Source organism: Meles meles, chromosome 17, assembly GCF_922984935.1.
Source record: "Meles meles chromosome 17, mMelMel3.1 paternal haplotype, whole genome shotgun sequence".
Classification (NCBI taxonomy): Eukaryota; Metazoa; Chordata; class Mammalia; order Carnivora; family Mustelidae; genus Meles; species Meles meles.
The window spans coordinates 28219245-28244336 of record NC_060082.1 but is presented as its reverse complement, the minus strand read 5'-3'; the positions used below and the strand labels follow the sequence as shown (position 1 = coordinate 28244336).

Below are 25092 nucleotides of genomic sequence, written 5' to 3'. Positions count from 1 at the left end.
TACAGTTGTCCCTAAACTGTGAATCAGCTCATACCCTGATATGTGACACATACCGTATCTGGAAGTCTTTCTGATCTGTAGGTAGCTTATCAAATTGAGCAGTACTTAGTCTCCCTGCATTTAGCTTTAACCCACTTATGTCAGATCGGAAATTTGTCCCTGCATTTGTCTGTTGTGTGTTCTTATTTGTCTCTCTCTTTACCGCTGTTGACCTTTGCCAGCTGGCTGGGGCTGAGCCTCTAGTGAGGCAGTATTTACAGCTCATGTGGGTAGATGCAGCAACCAGGATAGCCCAAGGGCAGATGAAATAACATCCAGCATAAGAACACGGCATCTCTCTTGCTCTGTCTTTCACACACAGAGTTCCTCCCCCTCCCCTCTGTATGAAATGAGAACTAGTATTGATTGGTTTGGTACAGTGTATAAAATATGCATCTAATGGAATGGTATTTTGGGCACTGTTAGCAGCATTCGCTCTGCCGAGCCCCAAGATTTTGCCTTCCTCGCCTTTTCTCCTCCCCTTCCTTCTCCTCCTCCTCCTTAGTAGCAGGTTCTTAGCAAATTGCAAGCTTTGCCTCTGGCTTGCTGGATAGCAGTGGAAGCACAAGCCTTTCCTAGTTTCCAAGGGAGACCGGGTACTGAGACTGCAGTCTTGCCCAGCAGCCACTTACCTTTCTTGCTATTCATCTCCAACATCTTTTGACCTTCATCCTGCTATGCAGGCCTGCACGAGGAAGTAACAGTCCGTTTTCTTGACGCTCTCTTTGTAAAGGGGGCAGAGGGAAATAACGGTGGTACGGGGTAAGGCATAAGGGGTTAGCAGAGAATAAATGCTGCCATTAGGTAAAAAGTGTCTCTGAGGTGTGCTGTATCTTGAGCTTGTTCCTGCTCGCTGTATGTATTAATGTCTTACAGACAGGAGCCCACCACTACATATAGGACTTAAAAACGCCCCAGGTAAAAATGCAAAATTAATGTCATAATGCCTCTGAGAGGCACAGGAAAAAAAAATGGGAACTTTAATCTTTGGAAATAAAATAAAATCAATTGGTTTTAAACTCAGCTGTCTGACAAACTGCATTCTATTAGGCCAATGTTGTATGAGCTGAATCTGGTTTTCAGGTTTAAGGAGAGAGCTTCGTGATAATGTGTCTTAATTGGATTTTCAGGACTTCTGGAGCTGTGCTTTCCAGGATGGTAGCCAGTGGCCATGAGCGGCTGTGTAGATTTAAGTTAACTAAAAACTAAATAAGATTAAAAATTCACTTCCTCTGTCACACTAGCATGTTTTAGGTGTTTAGTAGTCACACATGACCAGCAACTGCTGTTGGGACCATGCAGGGATACGACTTTTCCATTATCATACAAAGTTCCGTTGGACTCAACAGAAGCAAGTGACCTATAGAATATAGGAAATCTAGTATTTGAGCAGAAGCAATGAATAGGCATTTTAGTGAGAGACTTAGAGACGGTTTGTCCAGAATCAGCATAAATACGGACTCACTAGGGCTTCAAGTTACATGGGACCTTAAAACTATAGACTTACCCTTCATTTTGTAAGTGGAGAAACTAAGGTACCGAGAAATGAAATGATTCTCTTGAGGTCAAGCATGTAGTTAATGGCAGAACTGAAACTGGAACCCAGGTACGTGTTCTTTCTGCCATACCACAGTGGTAGCATCCCATACCCAATTAGAAATAGCGAGGGAAACTTGAACTCAAGCCTACCTGCCGGAACCCTGGCGACTGTAGCGTCAACTGCATTCTCTGTCACTGGTGCTTTGTTCATGACAGCTTTATAGCGTGTTGGCTGGCAGGCTCTGGAAATGTAAAAATCATTCTTTCCCAAGATAGAGTGTCGATTATGGCGTTCTTTTGGGAAACATAAGGGGAAGTCTAAGATGTCTAAAGACATCTTTATAGGCTAATTCCTGATATTGCTAGATTGGAAGAAGTGTCCTGCTCCATAAATCCACATAATTAGGGTACCCTTCACGGTGCTGGGTGGAAGAAACAGTTTTCAGTTCGTTGGTGTAATCTAAAAAAAGCTGTACTTGAAGCAGGAGACCACAGTTATAGTCCTTTTAGGCTTGTGAGTGAACAACACTGTGAGCTTAAGCAAGTATGTTAATGTTTCCTTAGGCTTATATCGACTCATCTCTAAAACAGGAATTTGTCAACTTAGCTGCAGTCTTGGAATTAGATGACTTCTTGGAGTCATAAAGTCTTTATCCATGGGTTTATGAATCTGTTAATCCTCTTAAGTTGTCCCCCTCTCCTATAGCTATCTATAGGTGCTTCCAGATTGATACGGAAGCGGTTCTCTTTGGCCTTTCTGGAATACCTTGTCTCTATATCCTTATAACATAGGATATAGTCTAAGGAATGACAAGCTGTCTTATAAGACCACTAGATATTCTATAATTAACGATCACGGCCTCATGAGTGCCATAAAAGACACATATGGAATGTGGTCCTTCCCTGTTTGAAGCTAACCATGTAAGTACCCTCTCTCTTCAGTACAGATTTTGGATACAGGATTCCTTAACGGTATTTCAAAAACCAATTTCCTATTGGTAGATTCCAGACAAAAATTTTATTCTAGGGAAAACAGCTTTGTTCTTATCTTGTAGATCATGGAAATTTATCTCTCTTTCAGTCTTCTACTTACAGTAGTTTTATTTTACTCAGAGAGCCCTTTGATCCTTCCTAGGGCATATTTTCTAAAGGAACCAACACCTCTTCCAAATGAATTATCCATTTCTGGTAAAAATAATTAAGGGGAACACTTAGATTTAGATGGGTTGCCTATTACCATGCACACGGCCCTTCTTTTCCAATTGCCACTGCTGAGCTTTTACTGTGGCGATGAGAAGAATGTCGTAGGCGGCGTGGTGTGCCCTGGTGGCAGCAGCAGCGACACTGTGCTGAGTACTGGCTGTGTGCCAGCTCGGGTTCTGGGTGCTTTATATGTTTTCTTCTTTAATCTTCACAAGAACCCTATCTAAACCTGCTAATATCTATCACAGCTGTTAATATCTTCATCGTATAAGAAACTTGGGTTTGAGCGCACTTAAATACTTTATCCAAGGTCATTATCTAGCAAGGAAGTTGAGGAGTCAGGGTTCAAACCCAGGCAATTTGATTCCCACGCCTGGGTATTTTATCACTACACTGTCCTTGTCAGAAGATATATTAGGTCTTCCGTTATTATTTATTGCGACTTTCTTCAGGTTCACTGGTGATTTGCTAGGCATTCTGCGCAGCTTCTTAAGATAATATTAGCCCATCTGTGGTATATAAAGGGACACTATGAATTTAGATGCAGAGAGCAAATTATTTTTGTGATGTCATGCTAATTACTTGTAGTTATGTGAATTCCACTGATTATGTAACCTCAAAGTCCTAGCAAATACAAAGAAAAATGCTTCCTGCCCTCCAGGAAACATAGTAGTAGACAAATAGGGTAATCAAAGGACTTTGGCATTGGAATTCCTTTCTGTGCCACTGAAATGGGGTTTTAGCCTAGTTTTATCTGGTTGTCACAAATATGTAGAGCCATGGCTTCTGTTACACTTTCTATTGTACTATTTTGTGAACATAGACCCATCTTCTTTTCCTAGCAATAAGGAATTGTGTAGCACTCAGATTTCGTGGATGGCTCAAATGCTTCTCAGAAAGAGCAAGGTGTGTTGAGCATGGGTTTGGTATAGGAGTCACCAGATTTTTTCTGTAAAGGACCAGATAGTGAATCCTTTAGGCTTTGCAGGCGATTTTGTCTCCACTGCAAATATTAAACTCTGTTGCTGTAGTTATATAAAACTTTATTTTACTTACAAAAATATGGCAGGCCAGATTTGGCTCAGGACCAGAGTTTGTTCACTACCTGGTCTAGATTTTAGAAAGTGTAAGGACCTGGGCTCTACTTAAAACTTACTACATCCCCAAGGCAACTGTAAGTTAGCTGTGTCACTTTTGTGAACCTTGGGATCCACATCTAGGTAAAGGAAAATGAATGGAAATGTTACTTCCTTCCTCAAAATATTTACACATTCAAGTATTGGACTTTTCTGGGTTTTTTAATTTTTCTTTTACAATTTAAATCATAAACCTCATATATTGACACAGATAACAAAATAGTATACATGATATTTACTTAAAAAATGCACTAAATACATACATATGTACATAGATAATAATCTAGACATAGATGTGGTAGAATGAAAATGGATTATTTTCATGTGGTGGAACTTCAGTTTATTTTTGTTTTCTGTTTTTGTCTTCTAATTTTTCTGTGAAAAACATGTATGACTTCAAGTATTTGAAGACTTCTTACCTACCAGGCCTGTTTTTACCATGTCGCTCATTCAATAAAACTCTAGAGTATGCAATGGGAGAAGCCAGTTTGAAGCTCTTTTCTTTCACTGTGGCTCCCATCTAGTATACAAAGAAAGGTTAACAGTCAAGAATTAGGTATAAGAGTGATGCTCTCTATATTTTGCAGGTAGAATGACATGTGTGTAGGCCAGTTGGTAACCCAGACAGAATTTCATGGGGAGTTAGTCCTCAGTGGTCCAGAGCTCTCCATGTTTGAAGGCTTAGTTTTTTTCAGTTCACCCAGAAGAGAGGAACATATTAAGGAAGGACTCAAACTTACAGTTTTCCTAATAAAGACATGTATTCAATGTAAAACAAATGTGGATTTTTTTTTCAAAGATTAGCAGACATACCAAGAAATAAGACTGATTTACCAAAAGACTAAGAAAACAAAACAACATGAAACAATACGAATAGAGCCAGATATTGATGTTATCAAACATGGACTTTAAAGTAATTATGGTGAATATGTTCAAGAAAATAGAAGGTGGAGAATTTCAACAGAGAACTGCAGTCTATTTTAAAAAGATTCAAATAGAAATTCTAGAACCGAAACTTTAACTGTAATTAGAAACTCAACTGGTGAGTTTATAGTAGACCAGCTGAAGAGAGCATTAGTGAACTAATTAGATGGATGGTAACAAATATCTAGCACAAGGTGTCCAACTGGCTCCGTTGGAAGAGCGTGCAACTCTGGATCTAGGGGTTGTGAGTGCAAGCCCCATAGTGAGTGCAGAGATTACTTAAATAAATAAAACAGAAAGAAAAAGAAAATAACGCAGAATGAAACTCAGAGACTAGGAAGGGAAATATAGAAAAAGCATAATAAATAAATAGAATATGGCAAATAAGGTCTAACATAAGTAGAATTGGAATGCAGAGGAAGGAAAAAGAAGAATTAGCTGCTTTTTTCCTGGGACACCATTTTTTACTTGAAAGAATGACAGGGCAAACTATGGTCCTTTAGAGTTAGGTATCTGGCAGACATTTTCTTGAAAATGAATAAAGTGAGCTTGTCACAAAGTTATTTGTTGCCAATTACAAAATAAATTTCAAGGAGAGATTAGAATTTTGGAAAAGTTGTATCTGCCATTATGAGTGTATTATTGACTGCTTCCCAATATTTGAAGACTGCCCCAAGATCAAAGGTGATATTAAAGAATGATTTTTTTATGTTTTATTTTTCTATTTTTTTATTGAGATATAATTGACATATTGTATTTTAGGTATACAACTTAGTGATTTAGTAAATATATTACAAAATGATTACTACAATAAGTTTAGTTAACGTCCATCATCACACATAATTATAATGTTTTCCCTCTTAAGAACTTTTAAAATTACTCTTTTAACAACTTTCAAGTATATAATACAGCATTGTTATTTATAGTCACCATACTGTACCTTATATACCCAAGGCTTACTAATCTTATAAATGAAATTTCATACCTTTGGAGCACCTTGACCTACTTTGCCCAGCCACAGATCAGTTCTCTGTTTCTATGAGTTTGTGTTTTTTTAAGATTTCACATGTAAGTAAGATTAGATTTTTTTTCCCCTTATTTTGTATGAGTTCTTTATCTGTTTTGTATATTAACCTTACCAGATATATGATTTGCCAATGTTTTCTTCCATCTGTAAGTTGCCTTTTCTTGTTGATGGTTTGCTTTGCTATGCAGAAGCTTTTTAGTTTGATATAGTCCCACTTAATTTATTTTTGCTTTTGTTGCCTTTGCTTTTGATGTCAAATCCAAAAAAATCATTATCAGGGCCATGTCAAGGAGCTTACCCCTCTGTTACAGAATGTGATTTAGAAAATTATTATTTTATAATGCAATATGTCAACATTTGGAAGATCTGCACCAGTGTTTTCCAGTGACCGATGTGCAATGACCCAAGTTCGTGCAGGGGTAAGAAGGTCCATTCAAAATGCAAGATAGGGGCGCCTGGGTGGCTCAGTGGGTTAAAGCCTCTGCCTTCGGCTCAGGTCATGATCTCAGGGTCCTGGGATCGAGCCCCACATCGGGCTCTCTGCTCAAGTGGGGAGCCTGCTTCCTCCTCTCTCTCTCTGCCTGCCTCTCTGTCTACTTGTGATCTCTGTCTGTCAAATAAATGAATAAAAATCTTTAAAAAAAAAATGCAAGATAGACCAATAGATTTCAATATAAGAATATGAACAGTCTGTTAATACGGTTTCAGATTCCACTTGCTACTAACCATTTTTTTCTTTCTTTTTCCTGCTACTAACCTTTGAGAAACTGCCATTTGTGTTTTAGTATATAGTTTTAAAGAAGAATATCCATAATTATCTAAAAAGGCTATTAAAATACTACTGGCTTTACCAACTACAAATCTGTGAAAGACTGTATATTCTTTATATATTTTAATTGAAACACCATTATACAACATATTGAATAAAGTGTGAATGAAAATCTGGTTATCTTCTACTAAGCCAGTGTTAAAGAAAATTATAAAAATGTAATACAACACCCTTACTAAAATCTTTTGTTTTAGATAATAGTTATTTTTCATAAAAGCTAAGTTATTGATGTAACTTTCTGTAATAGGGCTATTATTTTTAAATGCATTAGTGCATATTTTTAAAATTGATCAGTTTTCATTTCTGCTAGGGTAAATATGAATAGATATACATAAACAAAAGCCCTTTGGGGGTCTTCAGTAATCTTTAAAAATGTAAAAGGGTGGCACCTAGGTGGCTTAGTCAGTTAAGCATCTTCCTTCAGCTTAGGTCATGATCCCAGGGCCCTGGGATCAAGCCCCACGTCTGGCTCCATGCTCAGTAGGGAGTCTGCTTCTCCCTCTTCCTCTGCCCTTCCCTCTTGCACACTGTCTCTCAAATAAATAAATAAAATAAAAAATGTAGGGGCACCTGGGTGGCTCAGTTGGTTAAGCATCTGCCTTTGACTTAGGTAATGATCTCAGGGTCCTGGGATCGAGCCCCACATCTGACTCCCTGCTGAATGGGAAGCCTATTTCTCACTCTGCCTGCCACTCTCCCCTGTTTGTGCTCTCTCTGTCTGTCAAACAAGTAAAATCTTTAAAATATATATAGATATAGATATATAGATATAGATATAATGTAAAAGGACCCTGAGACCAAAAAATTAAGGTATCATTGCTACAGATACTAAAATGACAGTTAAAATATACAAGAGTAAAATAAGTAAATAAATAAAATATACAAGAATATTATGAATAATTTTGTGCCACTAGATATAAGAATATTAAGTTCTTTGAAAAGTAAATATTACCAAAACAGAAAAATCTGACTAGGCCTAAGTCAATTAAAGAAATTGAACCCCTTATTTAAAATCCTCCTGTAAAGAACACTTTAAATCCAGTGGCTTCATTGGTGCACTTTACTAATTGTTTAAGAAGGAAACAACCTTAATCTTATACAAATTCTTACAGAAAATAGACAGGAGAAAACACTTCCCAACTTGTACGATCTTATTTCTAGAGCTGACCAGGTTATTATAAGAAGGGAAAAGTACGAGCCCATTCCTCTAATAAACGTGGATGGGGAAATCCTAAAACAAATCTGAATCTATATAAAAGTAAGTCTATGTAGGTATGTAGGGGTCTCTGGCTAGCTCATCAGGAGAGTGTGCAACTCTTGATCTCAGGGTTGTGAGTTCAAACCCCATGTTGTGTATAGAGCTTACTTAAAAAAATAATAAAATAATATTTCTTTTAAAAAAATGATACATCATGGCCAACTTGAGCTTATCCTAAGAATCCAATGTTATTTTATCATTCAAAAATTATTCAGTGCAATTCACCATATTAACAGAAAAAAGGAAAATGATAATAATCTCAGTATATGGGGAAGAAAACCATGTGATAAGTTCAACACACACTAATGATTAAAAAACAGAACCAGTAACAACAAAACCCTCTTAGCCTACTTTCTACTGGAATAGAAAGGAGTTGATCGAACTGGAGAAGCAGTGTCTACAGAAATCTTGCAGTAGACATCAGAGTCATAAAATGCTGAATGCTTTGTCTCTGAAGGCAAGAACAAAGCATGGAAACTTGCTATCATCAGTCCTTTTCAACATATCCGGGAGGCTCTAGCCAGAGCATTAAAGCAAGAAAAGAAAGAAATAAAAATTGTAAGGATGTGGAAAGAAGAAATGAAATTCTCATTTTATAGATGACATGATTCTGCTTGAACAGTAATACATTTACAAGTAATGTCTTGTTTTCACTGATAGCATTTCTATCATTTTGATTCTGCCTAAGTTCATTCTAAGAGTGTAGAAATCACCACAGTATGTGGAAGTACCTTGTCATTCCCCATTCCCCAAGTACATGCAACAAAGGTCTCTTACTTATGCTATGACTTTTTTTTCTCTACAGATCATATCTGACTCCTGTACGGGATGAGGAAGCAGAGTCCTTACGAAAAGCACGCTCCAGACAAGCTCGGCAGACTCGAAGGTCTACCCAAGTGAGTGTGGCCTTCTTTTTTATGTCATTTTGTCTATCTTCCTTTCTGTTGGCAGAACAATTAAAAAATCGTAAGACGAATTCCTTATTCCAGCCACTGTTGTAAGAGTTTTCACCTGTGTTAAATCTTATACTACGTAGTATCAGATGTATTTATAGCTCCATCTGCCCACTCTCACTTTTATTTCTCTAGGCTCAGAGCAGGTTTATCTCCTTTCCTTCACAAGACTAATCATTCCATTTGTATTTAAGAGGCCACATCTGAAGAATCCCTAAAGGAGAAGGGTTTGGTAGTTCCTCAAAATGTTATCTGTACAGTTATATGACCCAGCAATTCTACTCTTAGGTATATAGTCAAGAGAAATGAAAACATATGTCCACACAGAAACTTGTACATAGGGGTGCCTGGGTGGCTCAGTCAGTTGGGCAGCTACCTTCAGCTCGGGTCATGATCCTAGGGTTCTAGGATCAAGCCCCGCATCAGGCTCCTTGCTCAGTGGGGAGCCTGCTTCTCCCCTGCCTGCCATTCCCCCTGCTTGTGCTTGCTCTCTGTCTCTCTCGCTTGCTTGCTATGTCAAATAAATAAATAAAAGAAACTTGTACATAGATGTTTATATAACAGCATTATTCACAATAGCCCACATCCCAGATTCAGTGCCATCTCTGAACTCTGGCCAGAGTTTACTTGCTGTGTAGACCAACTCATGTAGAGTTTACAAGCTTGCTGTAGAATTGAGTCCTTGGCCCCCAGCAGCAGCAAGGGTTAGCATTGTGTGGTTGGGTGTGCCTCAGCTATCGTCAGCAGGTGTAGCAGTGGTGGGCACAGGCTGAGCCATCAAGCAAACCAAATAAATTAAGCAGTTAGCATAATTGGGGAAAAAAGAAAACAAATTTCCATCAACAAAGGAACGGATAAACAGAATATTATAGATCTGTACAATAGAATATTATTTGGCAATGAAATGATACCTGCTAATGCTACAATGTGCAGGAACCTTGAGGAAACATTATGTTAAGTGAAAGAAACAAGACATGATTCCATTGATATGAAAAGATCCAGAATAGGCAAAGCCAGAGAAATGGAAAAAATTAGTGGAGCACCAGGGTGGCTCAGTCAGTTAAGCGTCCAACTCTTGGTTTCGGCTCAGGTCATGATCTCAGGGTCATGCATCAGGCTCCGTGCTGACCATGGAGCCTGCTTAAGAGTCTCTTCCTCTCCCTCCAATCCTCCCCCAACCTCACTCTCACTCACTGTCTCTCTTTAAAAAAAGAAAGAAAGAAAGAAAAGAAAAATAGGTTAGTGGTGCCAGGGTGGGAGAGAGGAAAGAATGGGAGTGACTGCTGATGGATAGGAGTTTCTTTTTGGGGTGATGAAATGTTCTGAAATGAGACGGTGATGATGGTTGTGGAACTCCGAACATGCTAAAACCACTGAATTGTGTCCAGGCATCCCTCATTTTATTATGCTTTGCAGATACTGCTTTTGTTGTTTTTTTTTAACAAATCGGAAGTTCAAAGTTCAGTGGCGGAAGTCACTGGAGATGTGGTGGAAGTGGCAAGGGAAGTAGATTTAGCAGCGGAGCCTGAACATGGGACTGAATGGCTGAAATATCATGAAATCTCATGAAATCTCACGATGAAACATGAACAGGTGGGAAGTCGCTTCTTACAGATGAGCAAAAGAAGTTGTTCCTTGAGACGGGATGTACTGCCGGTGAAGACTATTGAGATGACAACAAAGGATTTAGAATATGATCTCAACTTAGCTGATGAAACAGTGGCAGGGTTTGAGGGATTGACTCCAGTTTTGAAAGCAGTTCTGCTGTGGGTAAAATGCTGCCAAATAGCATCCCATGCTGCAGAGAAATTGTTCATGAAAACAAGAGTCAAGCAACGCAGTACACTCCTTCACTGTTGTTGTATTGTAAGGAATTGCCACAGCCGCTCTGATCAGTCAGCAGCCATTAGTGTAAAGGCAAGAGCCTCCACCAGCAAAAAGACTGACTTGCTGAAAGCTCAGACAATGGTTAGCATTTTTTTAGCAATAAAGTATTTTTTAATTAAGGTACATACATTGTTTTTTGGACATAATGTTATTGTATACTTAATAGACCACAGTATAGTATGAACATAACATTTATAAGTACCGGGAAACTACAAAATTTATTTGACTCACTGTATTGTGATACTCACTTTATCATGGTGGTCTGGAACCAGACCCCTCAGTATCTCTGAGATATGCCTGTACTTTATCTATCCATTTATTTATTTTTAAAGATTTTGTTTATTTATTTGACAGAGACACAGTGAGAGAAGGAACACAAGCAGGGGGAGTGGGTGAGGGAGAGGGGGAAGCAGGCTTCCCACTGATCAGGGATCCCTATGCGGGTTCGATCCCAGGACCCTGGGATCATGACCTGAGCCAAAGGCAGACACTTAAAGACTGAGCCACCAGGCACCCCATGCCTGTACTTTAAAAGGGTAGGTTTTATGATCTATATTTTTTGATATATATATTTTTTTAAAGATTTATTTATTTATTTTAGAGAAAGCGCATGCGTGCCTGCACAGGGCAGAGGAAGGGGCAGAGGGAGAAGAGAGAGAATGTCAAGCAGACTCCCTGCTGAGCATGGAGCCTGAGGCGGGGCTCAATCCCAGGACCCTGAAACCATGATCTAAGCCAAAATCAAGAGTTGGCCACTGAGCCACCCAGGCACCCCTTCAGTAAAGATAGTTTTAAAAGAAAAAAAAAAATCACTAAGGGAGCCACTGAAGTAAGGAAGAGTCTGGATATAATCTGCATTTATATAAAATATACATATAAATATTTATATATAATATTAATAAATTTATATATATACATATATAATTTTTAATTTATTTTTTTAAAAAGTAGGCTCCATGCCCAGTGTAGAGCCCAACACAGGGCTGAAACTCAACCCTGAAATCAATACCTGAGCTGAGATCAAGAGTCAGAGGCTATGGAGTGCCTAGGTGACTCAGTCACGCTCTTGCTCTCTCTCCCTCTTAAAAAAAAAAAAAAAATCTGATGCTTCCCCAACTGAGCCACCCAGTGCCCCAATCTGCATAATACTGCAGAAATCACCATGCAGAGAATTGATGGGAATGGACGGCGAAAGTATGTTTGGCAAGGCAGGAAACAAGAAGACGTGTTAAGAAGTGTCACGGTAGTCCAAACTGGGAGAAACAAGACCATGAACTTGGGATGCACTGGCAGGGAGAAGGGAGAGAAAGCTGTGACTTGGCATTAAGGAGGCAGAGGATGATGAGCTGATGAAACACAATTAAAAGGAGCAGCCAGAGAGGTGAAAGTAAGCCAGGAAATAGGAACAGCATAGAAGTCAATGAAAAGTCAGTTTCCTGGTAAAAGGTGAAGGTAACAGTTGTAAATGCTACAGAGGTCAGGCAGGAAAGCTGAAAACTGAAGAAAAGGACTTTATTTATTTTTTTAAGATTTATTTATTTGAGGGGTGCGTGGGTGGCTCAGTCAGTTAGGCGTCTGCCTTTGGCTCAGGTCATGATCCCAGGGTGCTGGGATCGAGCCCTGCATCAGGCTCCTGCTCAGTGGAGAACCTGCATCTCCCTCTCCCTCTGCCTGCCTCTCTGCCTACTTGTGCTCTCTCTCTCTATCTCTCTGTCAAATAAATAAATGAAATCTTTAAAAAAGGAGATTTATTTATTTGGGAGAGAGAGCACAAGCAGGGGGAGTGGCAGAGGGGGAGGGAGAAGTAGACACCCTGCTGTGCAAAGAGCCCCATGTGGGGCTTGATCCCACGACCCCGGGATCATGACCTGAGCCAAAGGCAGACATTTAACTGACTGAACCGCTCAGGCACCCCAGAAAGGGACTTTATAAATAGTCACAATCGTACCCCTGTCTTCCCTGACTTTTCCAAAGTAGGTTAAGTGTCCTTCCTTTGTAGTAACTATGACTACTGTTACTTTGTTTTTGCTTGATTATTTCTCTATTTTTCCCTCTTAGAATATAACCTCCATAAAGACCAAGACTGATGATAACTTTTTTGTTTTGGTTTGGTTTATTGTGGTAAAATACACATAACACGCAGTTTACCACTTTAGCCATTTAAGTGTACAGTTCAGTGTTGTTAAGTTCATTTGCATTATTTTGTGACTGTTACCACTGTCCATCTCCAAACTGTTGATCTTCCCAAACTGAAACTCTAATAAATATTCAGCAGTAATTCCCTCTCCCACCCACTTCAGGTTCTGGCCACCACCATTCTACTTCTCGTCTCTCTGAATTTGATCAGTCTAAGTACTTCTCCCAAGTAGAGTCATACAGTAGTTGTCCTTCGGTGACTGGCTTACTTCACTTAGCGTAATGTCCTCAGAGTTCATCCTCGTCACAGCCTGTGTCAGTGCTTCATTCTTCTTTAGGGATGAAAGGTATTCCACTCCGTGCTTAGACCTATGCTGTTCATTCACTGACTTGCGGATAGCCACCTTTTGTCCACTGTGAATAATACTGCTGGGGGCGCGGCTGTACGAATGATCTCTTTGAGACCCTGCTTTCAGTCCTTTTGGGTAAATACTCAGAAGCAGAATTTTCTGGATCATACATTTTTGTCTTAATGACTTATATTCCATTATGCTCATCTGTTTATTATGTCTTTTCCATTAGATTAAAAGGTTCTTCAGTGCAGGAATCATTTGATTTGTCTGTAGTTCCAGTGCTTAAGGACACTTAATTTATTAAGAGAATGAGTGAGTAAATTCATGAGTAGTTAACAACAACAACAGGGTATAGTACTTGTTTAACTACCTCCAGCTTTAGAACTTCCTTCTCCTGAAGACTTGAGCACGTAACTGCTTGAGTTGGAATCAGTTCGCTCTAGTCCTAACTCTCTCCCTTCTTCTGCAGATGGCTCCTCCTTGTTTTTCTTCTGTACTACTGCTCCTAAAAGCCTGGGGGAAATATCAGTTGTTGGAATGTCTCTGTGTTACATTCCTAGAGTTACTTAGGAAATCATCTTAGAGTAAAGCTAATTTAGGTGGTGTCGTTTTTGTGGGTTATTGGTTGTTTTTTTGTTGTTCTAGCCTGGCTCAAATTTTCACCTTTTTGATCCTGGTTTTTCTTTCTATAAATGAAATCAAATTTTTCTTATTATCCACTATTTAGAGAATTTGTTTCGGTAGCCATTTGTTCTTAGGAGGTATGCAGCTTTCAAATGAAGGTGCTGAGAATTAAGGGTATGAGAGAAGTACATCTATGACAGGCAGCCATCAGTGTTGCGCTGTTTTCTGGCACTCAAACTGGAAAAGCTGAAGTATTACATTTGAAATAAGCATGGGCTCAGGCTGAGGCTCTCTGCACACCGAGGTGTTTATTTTAAGCAGATCTTACTTGAAATGGCCTCGTACGTTTTGAGAGCTTCATTTGGAATTTGATACTATCAGAACTTTAAGGCAGTCTCCCTGCTTATTTATCAAGAGTTACTCCATGGTTGAGGTGAAACTTCCCTGACCTTGTGTCATTTTCCCAGGGTGTGACACTGACGGACCTTCAGGAAGCAGAAAGGACTTTCAGCCGGTCAAGAGCGGAACGGCAAGCTCAGGAGCAGCCTAGCCAGAAGCCTGCAGGCACCGAAGGGCTTGAGGGAAGCTCAGAGAAGCATGAGCCCTCAGCAGTCCCGGCAAAGGAAGCTGGCGAGGGCCGTCAGCCCTGGGGCGGGAGTCTGGATGAAGAAGTAAGTCATTGGCATGTACTGTGCTAAAAGCAGGGTCCTTAATGTGGGGAATCCCTCCTCGCTGGTAACTCAGTGCTCCTTTGCAGTGGACAACACATAGAAAACACTGGTAACGTCTGTCTGTCATTGGCAAACCTGAGTGGCTGAAAGAACTCAGAGGAGTCTGTCCGTCAGTCATCATTTTGTGCTCGGAGTTAACTGATGCTTATTTTTCATCCAGTTTTATTGAGATGTTGACCTATAACAGTGAATTAACATGCAACATTGCATTAACTTTAGGTTATGTATGACATGATGATTTGATACATGTGTATGTTGTGAAATGATTTCCACAATAAATTCCATTAACTCAATTAATTCTTTAACTAAAGATGTTTTTCTATTCCCAAGAGAGAGGTTATAGTATAATAAAAATACAAATAGAAATAAGAGGATTTACTGACTGTCTACTTTATACCGGGCATTATTTCAACTATTTTGTATGTATTCAAAACAACCCTCCGAGGTACAGGATATTATTTGTATTGTACATGTGAGGAAATCAGGTCACAAAGAGGTTAAGTAACTTGCCCAGCATTTTACACGGGTAGGAAGTGGTTAAGCAGGACTGGAGCATAGGCAGTCTAGCTCCAGAGTGCTCTCTCAACCATGATTAAATTGTTGTCTAACCCCCTGCAAACCTAGGAGTTTACAAATCACCCCCTTAATCCCATGCCACAAGATGTCACTATTGAGGTGGACAGATTTAGCTTATGTTCCCTTTCTCAAGTGGAGTTGGTAGTCAAAGGTATAGGGTTCTATTTAGGGTGAACATAACTCTAGTTTACCTAAGATGGTTCAAATTACACCTGTTATCGTAGTGTAATTATTGATATCATTCATCTCCACTCTCCGAAGTATCTTAATTGGGATGACAAATTTTTCTCGTCACCATAGTTAGAGGAAGAAGAAATCTCCTTGCTCCAACTCTGAATTGGCTAGGTTATATAAACTAATTGAGGTTCTTTTTTTTATTTTGTTCTGTCAGCTACTGTTTATTGATTACTTACTACTAGCTTCTGTTCTAAGCACTGTTCTAAGGAGAGCATACATTACCTTTATAATCCTCACAACCCTCTCTGAGAAAATTATTATCCCTACTTTACATAGGAGAAAGCTGAGGCTCAGAGAAGTTAAGTAACTTATTCAGGGCCACACAGCAAGTAAGTGCTGAAACTAGAATTTGAACCAAGTTCTGTCTGATTCCAAAGCTTACTATATTTTATTGCTTCTGTCTTTATAAACAAAGATGTATACAATCTCTACATATAGTAAGAATTTCTCTCTCTGCACCTTTAATAAATCAAGTTAAGGCTTATTGTCAGGCTCTATCTTTCTCCTTGGGGAAAAAATTCAAAGTGGAAAATGGGAATTTTTTTTGAAGATTTATTTATTTATTCATGAGAGACAGAGAGAGAGAGAGAGGCAGAGGGAGAAGCAGGCTCCCCAGTGAGGAGGGAGCCTGATGCAGGACTCGATCCCAGGACCCTGGGATCATGACCTGAGCTGAAGGCAGATGCTTAAACACCTCAGCCACCCAGGCACCCAGGAGTTTTTTTTTAAGTTTTAATAAGCCTGGTTATGGCAGGCTTTTAGAGTATTCAGAAATTGGTACACTGCTCAGACTTGGTCGCTGTTCTGGGGTTACTGTCTTATTTCTTCATATTCCCAAGCTGCTTTTTATTTTTCTCTGTAAAGTTTGCCTTTCAGTGCGCCATCTTAAACAGGCCATCATCCTTCTTATTTTCATTCCAAAATGAAAGGAATTTTTATTAACAAGGTTAATGCTACAGAGTACCCTTTGGTCAATTTAGGGAAAATTTTCCTGGGCTGCCGTCAACATGATGATGTTATCAGATAGGAATCTAGAAGCTGTTTCCTTTCTGGCTAATGAACTAACTAACTTTAGTTCAGCTCAGTAGCTATTTACTGAGCATCTACTATTAATAAGCCTCTTGGTATAGGAAAGCCCATTGTTATAAATAAGCCTGCTATCCTTATCATTTGGTTGGATTTGACCTCTAACATCTCGGCCTGTGGATTATTTCCAGCCTGTCTATCGTCGCCTGAGGTATCCAGCTCAGCCAGACAAACCCACAACACCAGTGTCTCCTTCTGCATCAAGGCCGTCTCTCTACACCAGTTCCCATCTGCTCCGGACAAGCAGATCTTCAGTCCCTGACTCTGAGAGTTCAGAGACCACCACAAACACTGCAGTTGCAAAGGAAATGGACAAAAATGGTTTGTAGAGCTTCAGAATATGTGACCCCCACTCATGTATATGCCCCCACTTCCTGAGATCACACTTTATTTTCTCTCTGGCCAGAGAGTGAAGAAGCAGATGTGGATGATCAGTCCTCTAATAGACTGTCCATCCGTGAGAGGAGGCGGGCCAAGGAACGGCGACGAGGCACAGGCATCAATTTCTGGACAAAGGATGTAAGTGGATTGGTCCACGCTGGGACATATCACATCACCCATGGCTGCCATCCTTTGAGGGTCCCATGTGGTCCAATGAATCTTGTAGATGATCAAGAAATATTACTGAGGAAAGAGAAGAAAGACTCCCCTAGAGTGGGACTCCTTTCATATATTCTTGGCTGGATACCCCGTGCCTAGAACTGTGCCAGGCACATAGTAGGCACTTAATAAAAGGTGGTGAATGAAAAGACCAGAAATCTATAACAACCATATAAGCAAATATAACAAGTGAATAAGCTTGTCAAATATTAGCAATTCTCCCTAATAGTCCCAGAAAATCATGTAGTTAGACAATAGTATTATCCCATATAAGCAGAGGTTCTAATGAACTATTTTAGGAGCATTACAAGAATTTCAAGGAACCTAAAATCTTAGTAACACAAGCTCATCTGACCCAATTTTACTCTTTTAGAGGAAAAAAGAAAAAAACTACATATAAAACAGATTAACTTCGACTTCTAAGTAAAGGCAGGTGTACCGGTGCCTACCAACTGCAGGCACATTCAGTACTTTCATTCACCCTCTTATTCTATGCCCGTTTCACTCAACTTTGTTATTGGCATTTTTTCAAAGTAAGTGACCAAGAATCAGGTCCCTGCTTACCAATGACTCATTTGAAAACTAGATGAAACCTTCAGGGAGACAAGGAATGAAACGGTAATGGTCATCTCTTAGAAACTATTCTTTAAGATAAAAGTATCTCATTTTTATAGGACCAAATAGACTGCTAACTATTGGCAGAGATGAAATAAAGTTCTGTCTTTTCTAAAGATACCCCTTTTCCTGCTACGGTCTGTGTGGCGTTTTTGAGGGCAGGCGATGTTCCTGCGCCGTCTGCCTCTGGCGGCTGTTAAAAGCAGCAGTAACAGAGCATCACTTGGCAATCCGTTCTCACCCCCTGTGTTGGAAATGCCGAGATGCGTAATTGATGGGAGCTGACCTCGTTGCTTTCAAGGAGGTCCGTGACCATGGTCTTCTTGTTTTTCTCCCTCTTCCCTTTTCAGGAGGATGAAGCTGACGTGTCTGAAGAGGTAAAAGCAGCACTGGTGAGTGGCAAGCCAGTGAAGCATGTCCCTTTCGGTTCAGCCTTTCTCGTGTGCATACAATTTCGAGAGAAAAGAGCACACCCTATGCAGATTTGAGTTGTGGGAGGATTTGGAGATAGACATTGCTCTGAGAGATGGGGCAGGTGTTAGTTGGCGGTACCTGGTCTCAGATGCTCTTGAGCAAGTTTCCTGCACTTCTCTATGTCTTCTGCTGATCCCCAGCACAGTTCTAGGAGCTGTCTAGGATATAGGATCTGTCTGCTTTTTCTTTCTTTTGAGTATGCTACTGGATTGTAGAAAGTACTTTGAAGTCTTTGGAAGAAAAGTGAAGATTGATACTATTTCTTTAATGGATCTATACTTACATAGAGAAAAGGACATAAATGTGAAGAATGTAAACATCGCACAATCTAAAAGTCACTTATATTGGACTTTGAAATGAGGTTAAACCCTTGACTCTTATACAACTCAGCCCTGGCATCCAACTTTTCTCTGTAGTGGATAGCCTGGGCCCAGCTTTCCTGACATTCCAGGTTCCTGAAAGCCACTCAAAAGTGACAGAAAGTTAGTGGTTTCCTTATTAGTACTGTTTTTGAGGGAAGAAGGAATTTGGTTTTGACTACATGAATTGAGACTACATGTACGTTTCTACTGGAAATTATGTAAAGAGATGGCCTTTTTATATCCTGCAGTTAGCTGAAAGTAGGTTCTCAGAATATATTTGAGGGGCATCTGGGTGACTCAGTTGGTTAAGCGTCCAACTCTTTTATTTATTTATTTTTTTTTAATTTTTTTAAGAGATGGGGACTGGACAGACGACAAGGGAGAGAGAATCTTAAGTGGGCTTCACACCCGGTGTGGCATCTACTTTAAAAAAAAAAAAAAGGAATGTATTTAATAAACCATACTGAAAATCAACAACTAATGCATTCTTAGCAGAGAAAATAGAAATACTGTATTATGTCATTGACCTGCCTGTATTTTAGTCAAGATGCAGAGCAATCAGTATGGCCTTCCAGAAAAACAATGCCTAGACGACTAGTGGTGACATAGGTGAGAACTGCCCACCCTTGGTTGAAGCCAGGTGGACTCACAAAGAGGAGCTGTGTCAGTCGAAGTACCACAAAGACATTCCTACGCTTGCATAAATAACAACAACTCTTCAGTTCTTCGCTGGGCTGGGAAGGGCTTTTGGAGACATAAAGAGTGAATGTAGGAAAGTTGCTTTGGGGAATTATAAAATACCTAAAGAGAGAATCTGAATAATAAATTACAGAGCACTAAAATGGACTGTAATTCCTAGAGGGTTATAGAGGCCATTAAATCCATAAAGGGAATGACAACAAGAACGGTTTTGTTGTGACAAAATGTCTTGTCAGTAAAAATCTGTGTCTCCATTTTCCAAACCACTTGGCATGGGAAAATCCTAACATAGGGCACAGGTTAGGAAAGCTAGAACGTTCTTGATGCAGTGCTTCCCAGAGAATTTCATCTCAGGGCTTGAATGAAAATTAGAGAAAAAATTTTCTGATTGGAGGAAGAACAGATTATTGAGATTTGATGTGAAAGTCATTTGTCAGACTGAAAAACATTTCACTCATTCAGTTGCTTGAGGCATCTATTAGTGTCTGCCATGTGTCAAGCGGACTCCAACAAGAATCTTAAGAGAAGAATAAACAGTCTGTTATCTCTAGAAGGTGATTAACTGAAGAGGGAAAACAAAAAGCCAAAAACACCTGTTTTTCTCGCAAGTACTCTCTTCTAACAGAAGCAGGCATGATGCCATTATCATATGGACCCACAGACCAACATACCAGGCCACGTGAGGTGCGGTTGTACTTCAAGACAGTCAGTGATCTCTTAGGACCAGTCTTTCTCTCCCACCTCCATGTCCTTCCATCGGGCAGCAGAACTGAGCCAGCCAGAGGAAGGGGCATTCTGTTGAATTGGCACTGTTAGCTAATGAGCATGGATACTACTGAGAAGCCAGGCCAGTTCTTTCTTTTCTTGGTTTTTGGTTCAGTAAGACTATATATGCTATTGAGGTCATGACAGCTCCCTTCTCTTTCTTAGCCTGTTGTCAAAGAATAGTGTCAGTATTTTTAAAGTTAACTCTTCCCAAGTCTCTGGCATATATGTTTTTTGAAATATAATTTACAATCTATAAACTGCACAGATCTTCAGTGTATGATTTGATGAATTTTGACAACTGTATACACCAGTGTGAACACCACTCAAATCAAGATATAAAATTTTTCCATCACCTTGAAAAGTTCGCTCATGCCCCTTCCCTGTCCCAAGAGGCAACCACTCTTCTGATTTCTGTCACTATGGATTAATACTGCCTGTTTTTGAACTTCATATATATGAATCATACAGTCATATTTCATTTTAAGAGAAGAAAGGAAACTTTAGTGGTTATCATCCCTGTCTTATGTTCCAGTTAGAGTTAGAATTAAAATGACTCCAAATAAGTACAGATTTTGTTTCCTTCTCTTAAATGATTTCATAAGAAGATTCTTTACCCTCGCACCCATCTATCAGTAACAACAGCATGGTTAAGAAAAATTCTCTGTTGTTTAACCTAAATCTCTGTTGGTATCATTGAAATCCATTTCTTCTTTTTGTGTACCTGTGCTAGAAAAATGTCATTAGCATTTATATATAGATATCATTTATTGCCAGGAAGGACCCTGGTGTTTGTTTTCAATTATATGGTAGGAGAAAGACCATTCGTGCATTTCTATGGTGGTGACACCAAGGAATGATACTTAGAAGGCTGAGGACTTCGCTTAAGCCCAACACACTCCATGATTTTAGTCAGAACCCATCTCCATTGGTAAATCCATGAACAGGTGAGACTGACAATATATAATTTGATGTCTTAGCACCTCCTTGACAGGTGTGTTCAAAGCACATCTGTTAATTATCCATATTAGGTATGTAATAGAGACTTTCCAGAAGTTTTTTTTTTTTTTAAGATTTTATTTATTTATTTGACAGAGATCACAAGTAGGCAGAGGAGGCAGGCAGAGAGAGGGGGGAGCAGGCTCCCTGCTGAGCAGAGAGCCCGATGCGGGGATCGATCCCAGGACCCTGGGATCATGACCTGAGCCGAAGGCAGAGGCTTTAACCCACTGAGCCACCCAGGCGCCCCCAGAAGTCTTAATAAATCTTTTATCTTGTTAAATGAGAAAGAGACTGTATCCAGATCTTAATGTGAGAAAGAAGGGTATTCCAGTCATACCTAAAAAAAACTTTTATGGGGCGCCTGGGTGGCTCAGTGGTTTAAGCTGCTGCCTTCAGCTCAGGTCATGATCTCAGGGTCCTGGGATCGAGTCCCACATCGGGCTCTCTGCTTGGCAGGGAGCCTGCTTCCTCCTCTCTCTCTCTCTCTGCCTGCCTCTCTCCCTACTTGTGATCTCTATCTGTCAAATAAATAAATAAAATCTTTAAAAAAAAAAAAAAAAAACTTTTATATTCAGGAGCATGTTTGTTTTCTTCACTGTAAGTAATTGCTAGAGGTAATTCCTTTACAGTGTTTGTTCTAGAAGGCACAGTCATAACTACACTGCAGAAAGTGATGGCCATTTGATTTCTTTCCAGATGTTTGTTTGTTTGTTTGTTTGTTTTTTAACCTACATCTTTGGCCTGTTTCTCTTTTGCTTAACACTGATTTTGTCTACTGCGTTCTTGCTGTTTTCCCCCTTTTACGCCTCTGGAACAGACAGTTCCCCTAGCCAGTTCTGTTGTAATAATTAAGTCTGTCACTAGAGGGCGTAAGTGGTCAACAGAAAAGATGCTGGAGAACAAGAGTGGTGCCCTAAAAAATTTGAACAGAAGATAGATTCTTTAGTTTTAAAGGAATTGTTAAAGAACCCAGCTCAGTGTATTAAAGTTACTTGCCTCCCAACTTTTGGGAATTTAGAGATAACCTGGGTTAGGGACCTCAATTTACAGTTAAGGAAACTGAGGCCCAGGGAAGTTAAGAAGTGTTCAGGGACATGAAAGCTCTGCTAGTTGATTACCCTGTGCCCCACATCAGGGAATCTTTTTATTTAACCTAAGTGAAATAGACCTGCAATCAGGGCTTATATCCTTCTGCATTCCCTGTTTATCCATTTGTTTTTTTACTCAAGATTATGTGTTCAAATTGACTTACTAGTAGCATCTCACTTCCTTAAGTGAAGGAATGTCTTCCTGAAGGACAACTGAAAAGCCTACTCTGAGTATCAAGATTCAGTTGGTAGGTAGAATAGCAGCATTCTTCTGTTGTCCTTGACATAAGTAGGTACTTAGGTCTTTCAAGAAGTAAGAATTTCCATACAAAATGCTTCCCTCCCGTGTCCACGCCCTCCCTCCATCCCTGTTGGCTTTAGGCAAATCAGGTAGCGCTCCATCTGAACAAATTCACTGAAGCCTCACCTCAAAATTAGCAGTGTCATTTTTCCAGTCCAGAATGGAAGCAGTAGATCTTGATTGCTAATCTCCCCTCAAAATGCGTTGGTAAAGGCGATATTGTTAAGGAATTACTAATTCATGAACATTAAGATATCTGTCTTAGAAAAATGGTGGCCTGGGGCTCCTGGGTGGTTCAGTGGGTTAAGCCTCTGCTTTCAGCTCAGGTCATGATCCCAGGGTCCAGGGATCCAGCCCTGCAACAGGCTCTTTGCTCAGCAGGGAGCCTCCTCCCCCCCCACTCCTCTCTCTCTGCCTGCCTCTCTGCCAACTTGTGATCTCTCTCTCTGTCAAATAAATAAGTAAACCTTTAAAAAAAAAAAAAAAGATAAATGGTGGCCTGCTAGTGGATAAATGTGTTGGGAAATTGCTCCAAAAGAAGCAAGCTATTAAATGTAAGATTTTCATATTACATGAAAGAGAAACCATACAGAGACTTGCTGCCAGAACTTGGTTTTGAACTAAGTTTTAACAGAAAATGAAGCTTGCCTTGGGAGCCACTTGGCCCCAGAAATGTTTCTACTACCAGAAGTCACTAAATGCATTTCCCATTTTGTCCTGCTTCTCCCTTTATAACCTTCCTCTCATTTATTCACTGAATAAGTACTTTTAAGTAACATGTTATAATCAGGCAATTTTTTAGACACTGGAGATGCAACAATGAGTGAAAAGCCCTGCTCTTATGGATTTTACATTCTAGTGGAGGAAATCGACAATAAATAAATGTTTGAAGTAAGTAGAATTTGAAAAGGTGGTATGTGTTTTTGGAAAGCCCATGTAGAGTAGGATAGGCAGGAATCAGAAATGCCTGAGTGGGATAGAAGTTGACATGAGAATTTTAAGTAGGGTGGTCAGATGAAAGCATCATCTGAACCTAGACTGAACATCATCTGAACCTCTGGAGCTAGCCAGGGGGAATAGCACTTGCAAAGATTCTGATGCAGAAGTGTGCCTGATGTGCTTAAGGACAGGTGAAAAGAACAATGTGGCAGAGCAGAATAGGCAAAAGGGCCCAAATGACATAGACTGATAAGTCAAGTCATTTTAAGGGCTCTGGCTTTTGATCTGAGTGAGTGGGTGGCCATTGTAGAGTTTTGAGCAGAAGAGTGACATGATTATACTTATATTTTAAGGAGTTACTCTGCCTCCTGTTTTGAGGATGCCCTCTAATGGGGTTTGGGCAGAAGCAGGGATGTCAGTTAGGAGGCTGCTTATAATTATCCAGGGGAAAAGTGATGGCGGTTTGGACCAAAGTGATAGTGGGTATTAAATGATGAAGTTCTAGAACATAGGTGAGGTTAGGTGGGGTGAGGTCCGGAGCGATAACCAAGAAAGAATTCTTGAGACATCTTTGGTGCAAAAAGGTGGTTTATTAAAGCACGGGGACAGGACCTGTGGGCAGAAAGAGCTGCTGCCCCACTATCCTGAGGAGTGGCTGATTATATACACAGGAGTTGGGTAGGTGAGGACAAAGGGGATGATATTAGTCTCTAAGAAATTTTGGAAGCAAGGTCTCCAGGACCTTGAGGGGCTAGCTATTATTGGGAGCAAGGTTATTTATTACTAGTAAAAAAAATCTTTTCGTGAGACCCTTTAGATGTATATCAGTGGGTCATATGCTTGGGAATGATTGTTGACACTATCTTGGGGGTTTAGAGATAAAGTTTCATATTTCTCCTCTCAAGTGTCCTTGTTAGTGAGATTTGGGTTTAGAAGAAATTTAACTTTATTTACATTTCCTTCTGCCTCAGCCTCCTTCCGTTTTATGGAGGGGAGGGTGATATTAGGGCTTGAGGAACCGAGTTATTTGTCTCTGGAAATTGGGCTATTCATAAGATAGCTTCTTTGTTGTAAATCACTAGGACATTTGTAGACCGAGGGAGACTCCTGTCTTGCAGGATTGTGATCTCTGCAGGTTAACTATTTGTTTTTCTTTTAGGGCAGCCACGGGTGGCTGAGGAATGTCACACATATTACCGAGGGGAGCGGGTGGAGAGGGGGTACAAGGTGCCAGTTTTTGCTTTGTCCTCAGCCAGCCTTCTGCTCCCTCATCATAAAGATACTGAGAAGTTTTCAGAATCAGGATATAGTTTGAAATTGGAATGAATAAAATTTGCTGCTGGATTGGATATAGAGTGAAAAAAAGCCTGGGGTTGTGGGGAAGTGTAGTGATCAAGGTTGACACTGAAGCTTTTAGCCAAGGCAACTGAAAGTATGGAGTTTTCATTAACTGAGATGGAGAAGACTGTGGAAGGAATGAATTTAGTGGGGGAAGAGCAGGCCTGTAGTTTGGGTTTTAGGAGTGTTAAATTTAGTATGTCTGATTGACATCCACTTGGAAATGTCAAGAAGAGACTTCGTGTTTGGAGTCTAGGTGAGCGGTCCAGACTGGACATACAAACTTGAATGTCAGCAAATGTATAGATTGTATTTAAAACCATGAGATTGAATGAGATCACCAAGAGAACGAGAGCAGACAGAGAAGAAAT

The 25092-nt window shown here is 40.0% G+C and overlaps 1 protein-coding gene across 11 annotated transcripts in view; it reads left to right on the top strand.

The window, feature by feature from the left end:
• PPP1R12B (protein phosphatase 1 regulatory subunit 12B) overlaps nt 1-25092 on the top strand; it is a 229912-nt gene that overhangs the window by 122652 nt on the left and 82168 nt on the right. For 9 of the 11 annotated variants that reach the window (XM_045983432.1, XM_045983430.1, XM_045983429.1 and 6 more), the window contains 5 exons: nt 8761-8851; nt 14376-14579; nt 16670-16859; nt 16945-17057; nt 18104-18145. In XM_045983432.1, the coding sequence (XP_045839388.1) occupies nt 8761-8851; nt 14376-14579; nt 16670-16859; nt 16945-17057; nt 18104-18145 (640 nt within the window). Of the gene's footprint in view, nt 1-8760; nt 8852-14375; nt 14580-16669; nt 16860-16944; nt 17058-18103; nt 18146-25092 lie in introns of those variants that run through there. The other 2 variants (XM_045983428.1, XR_006815664.1) reach the window with 2 other exon arrangements.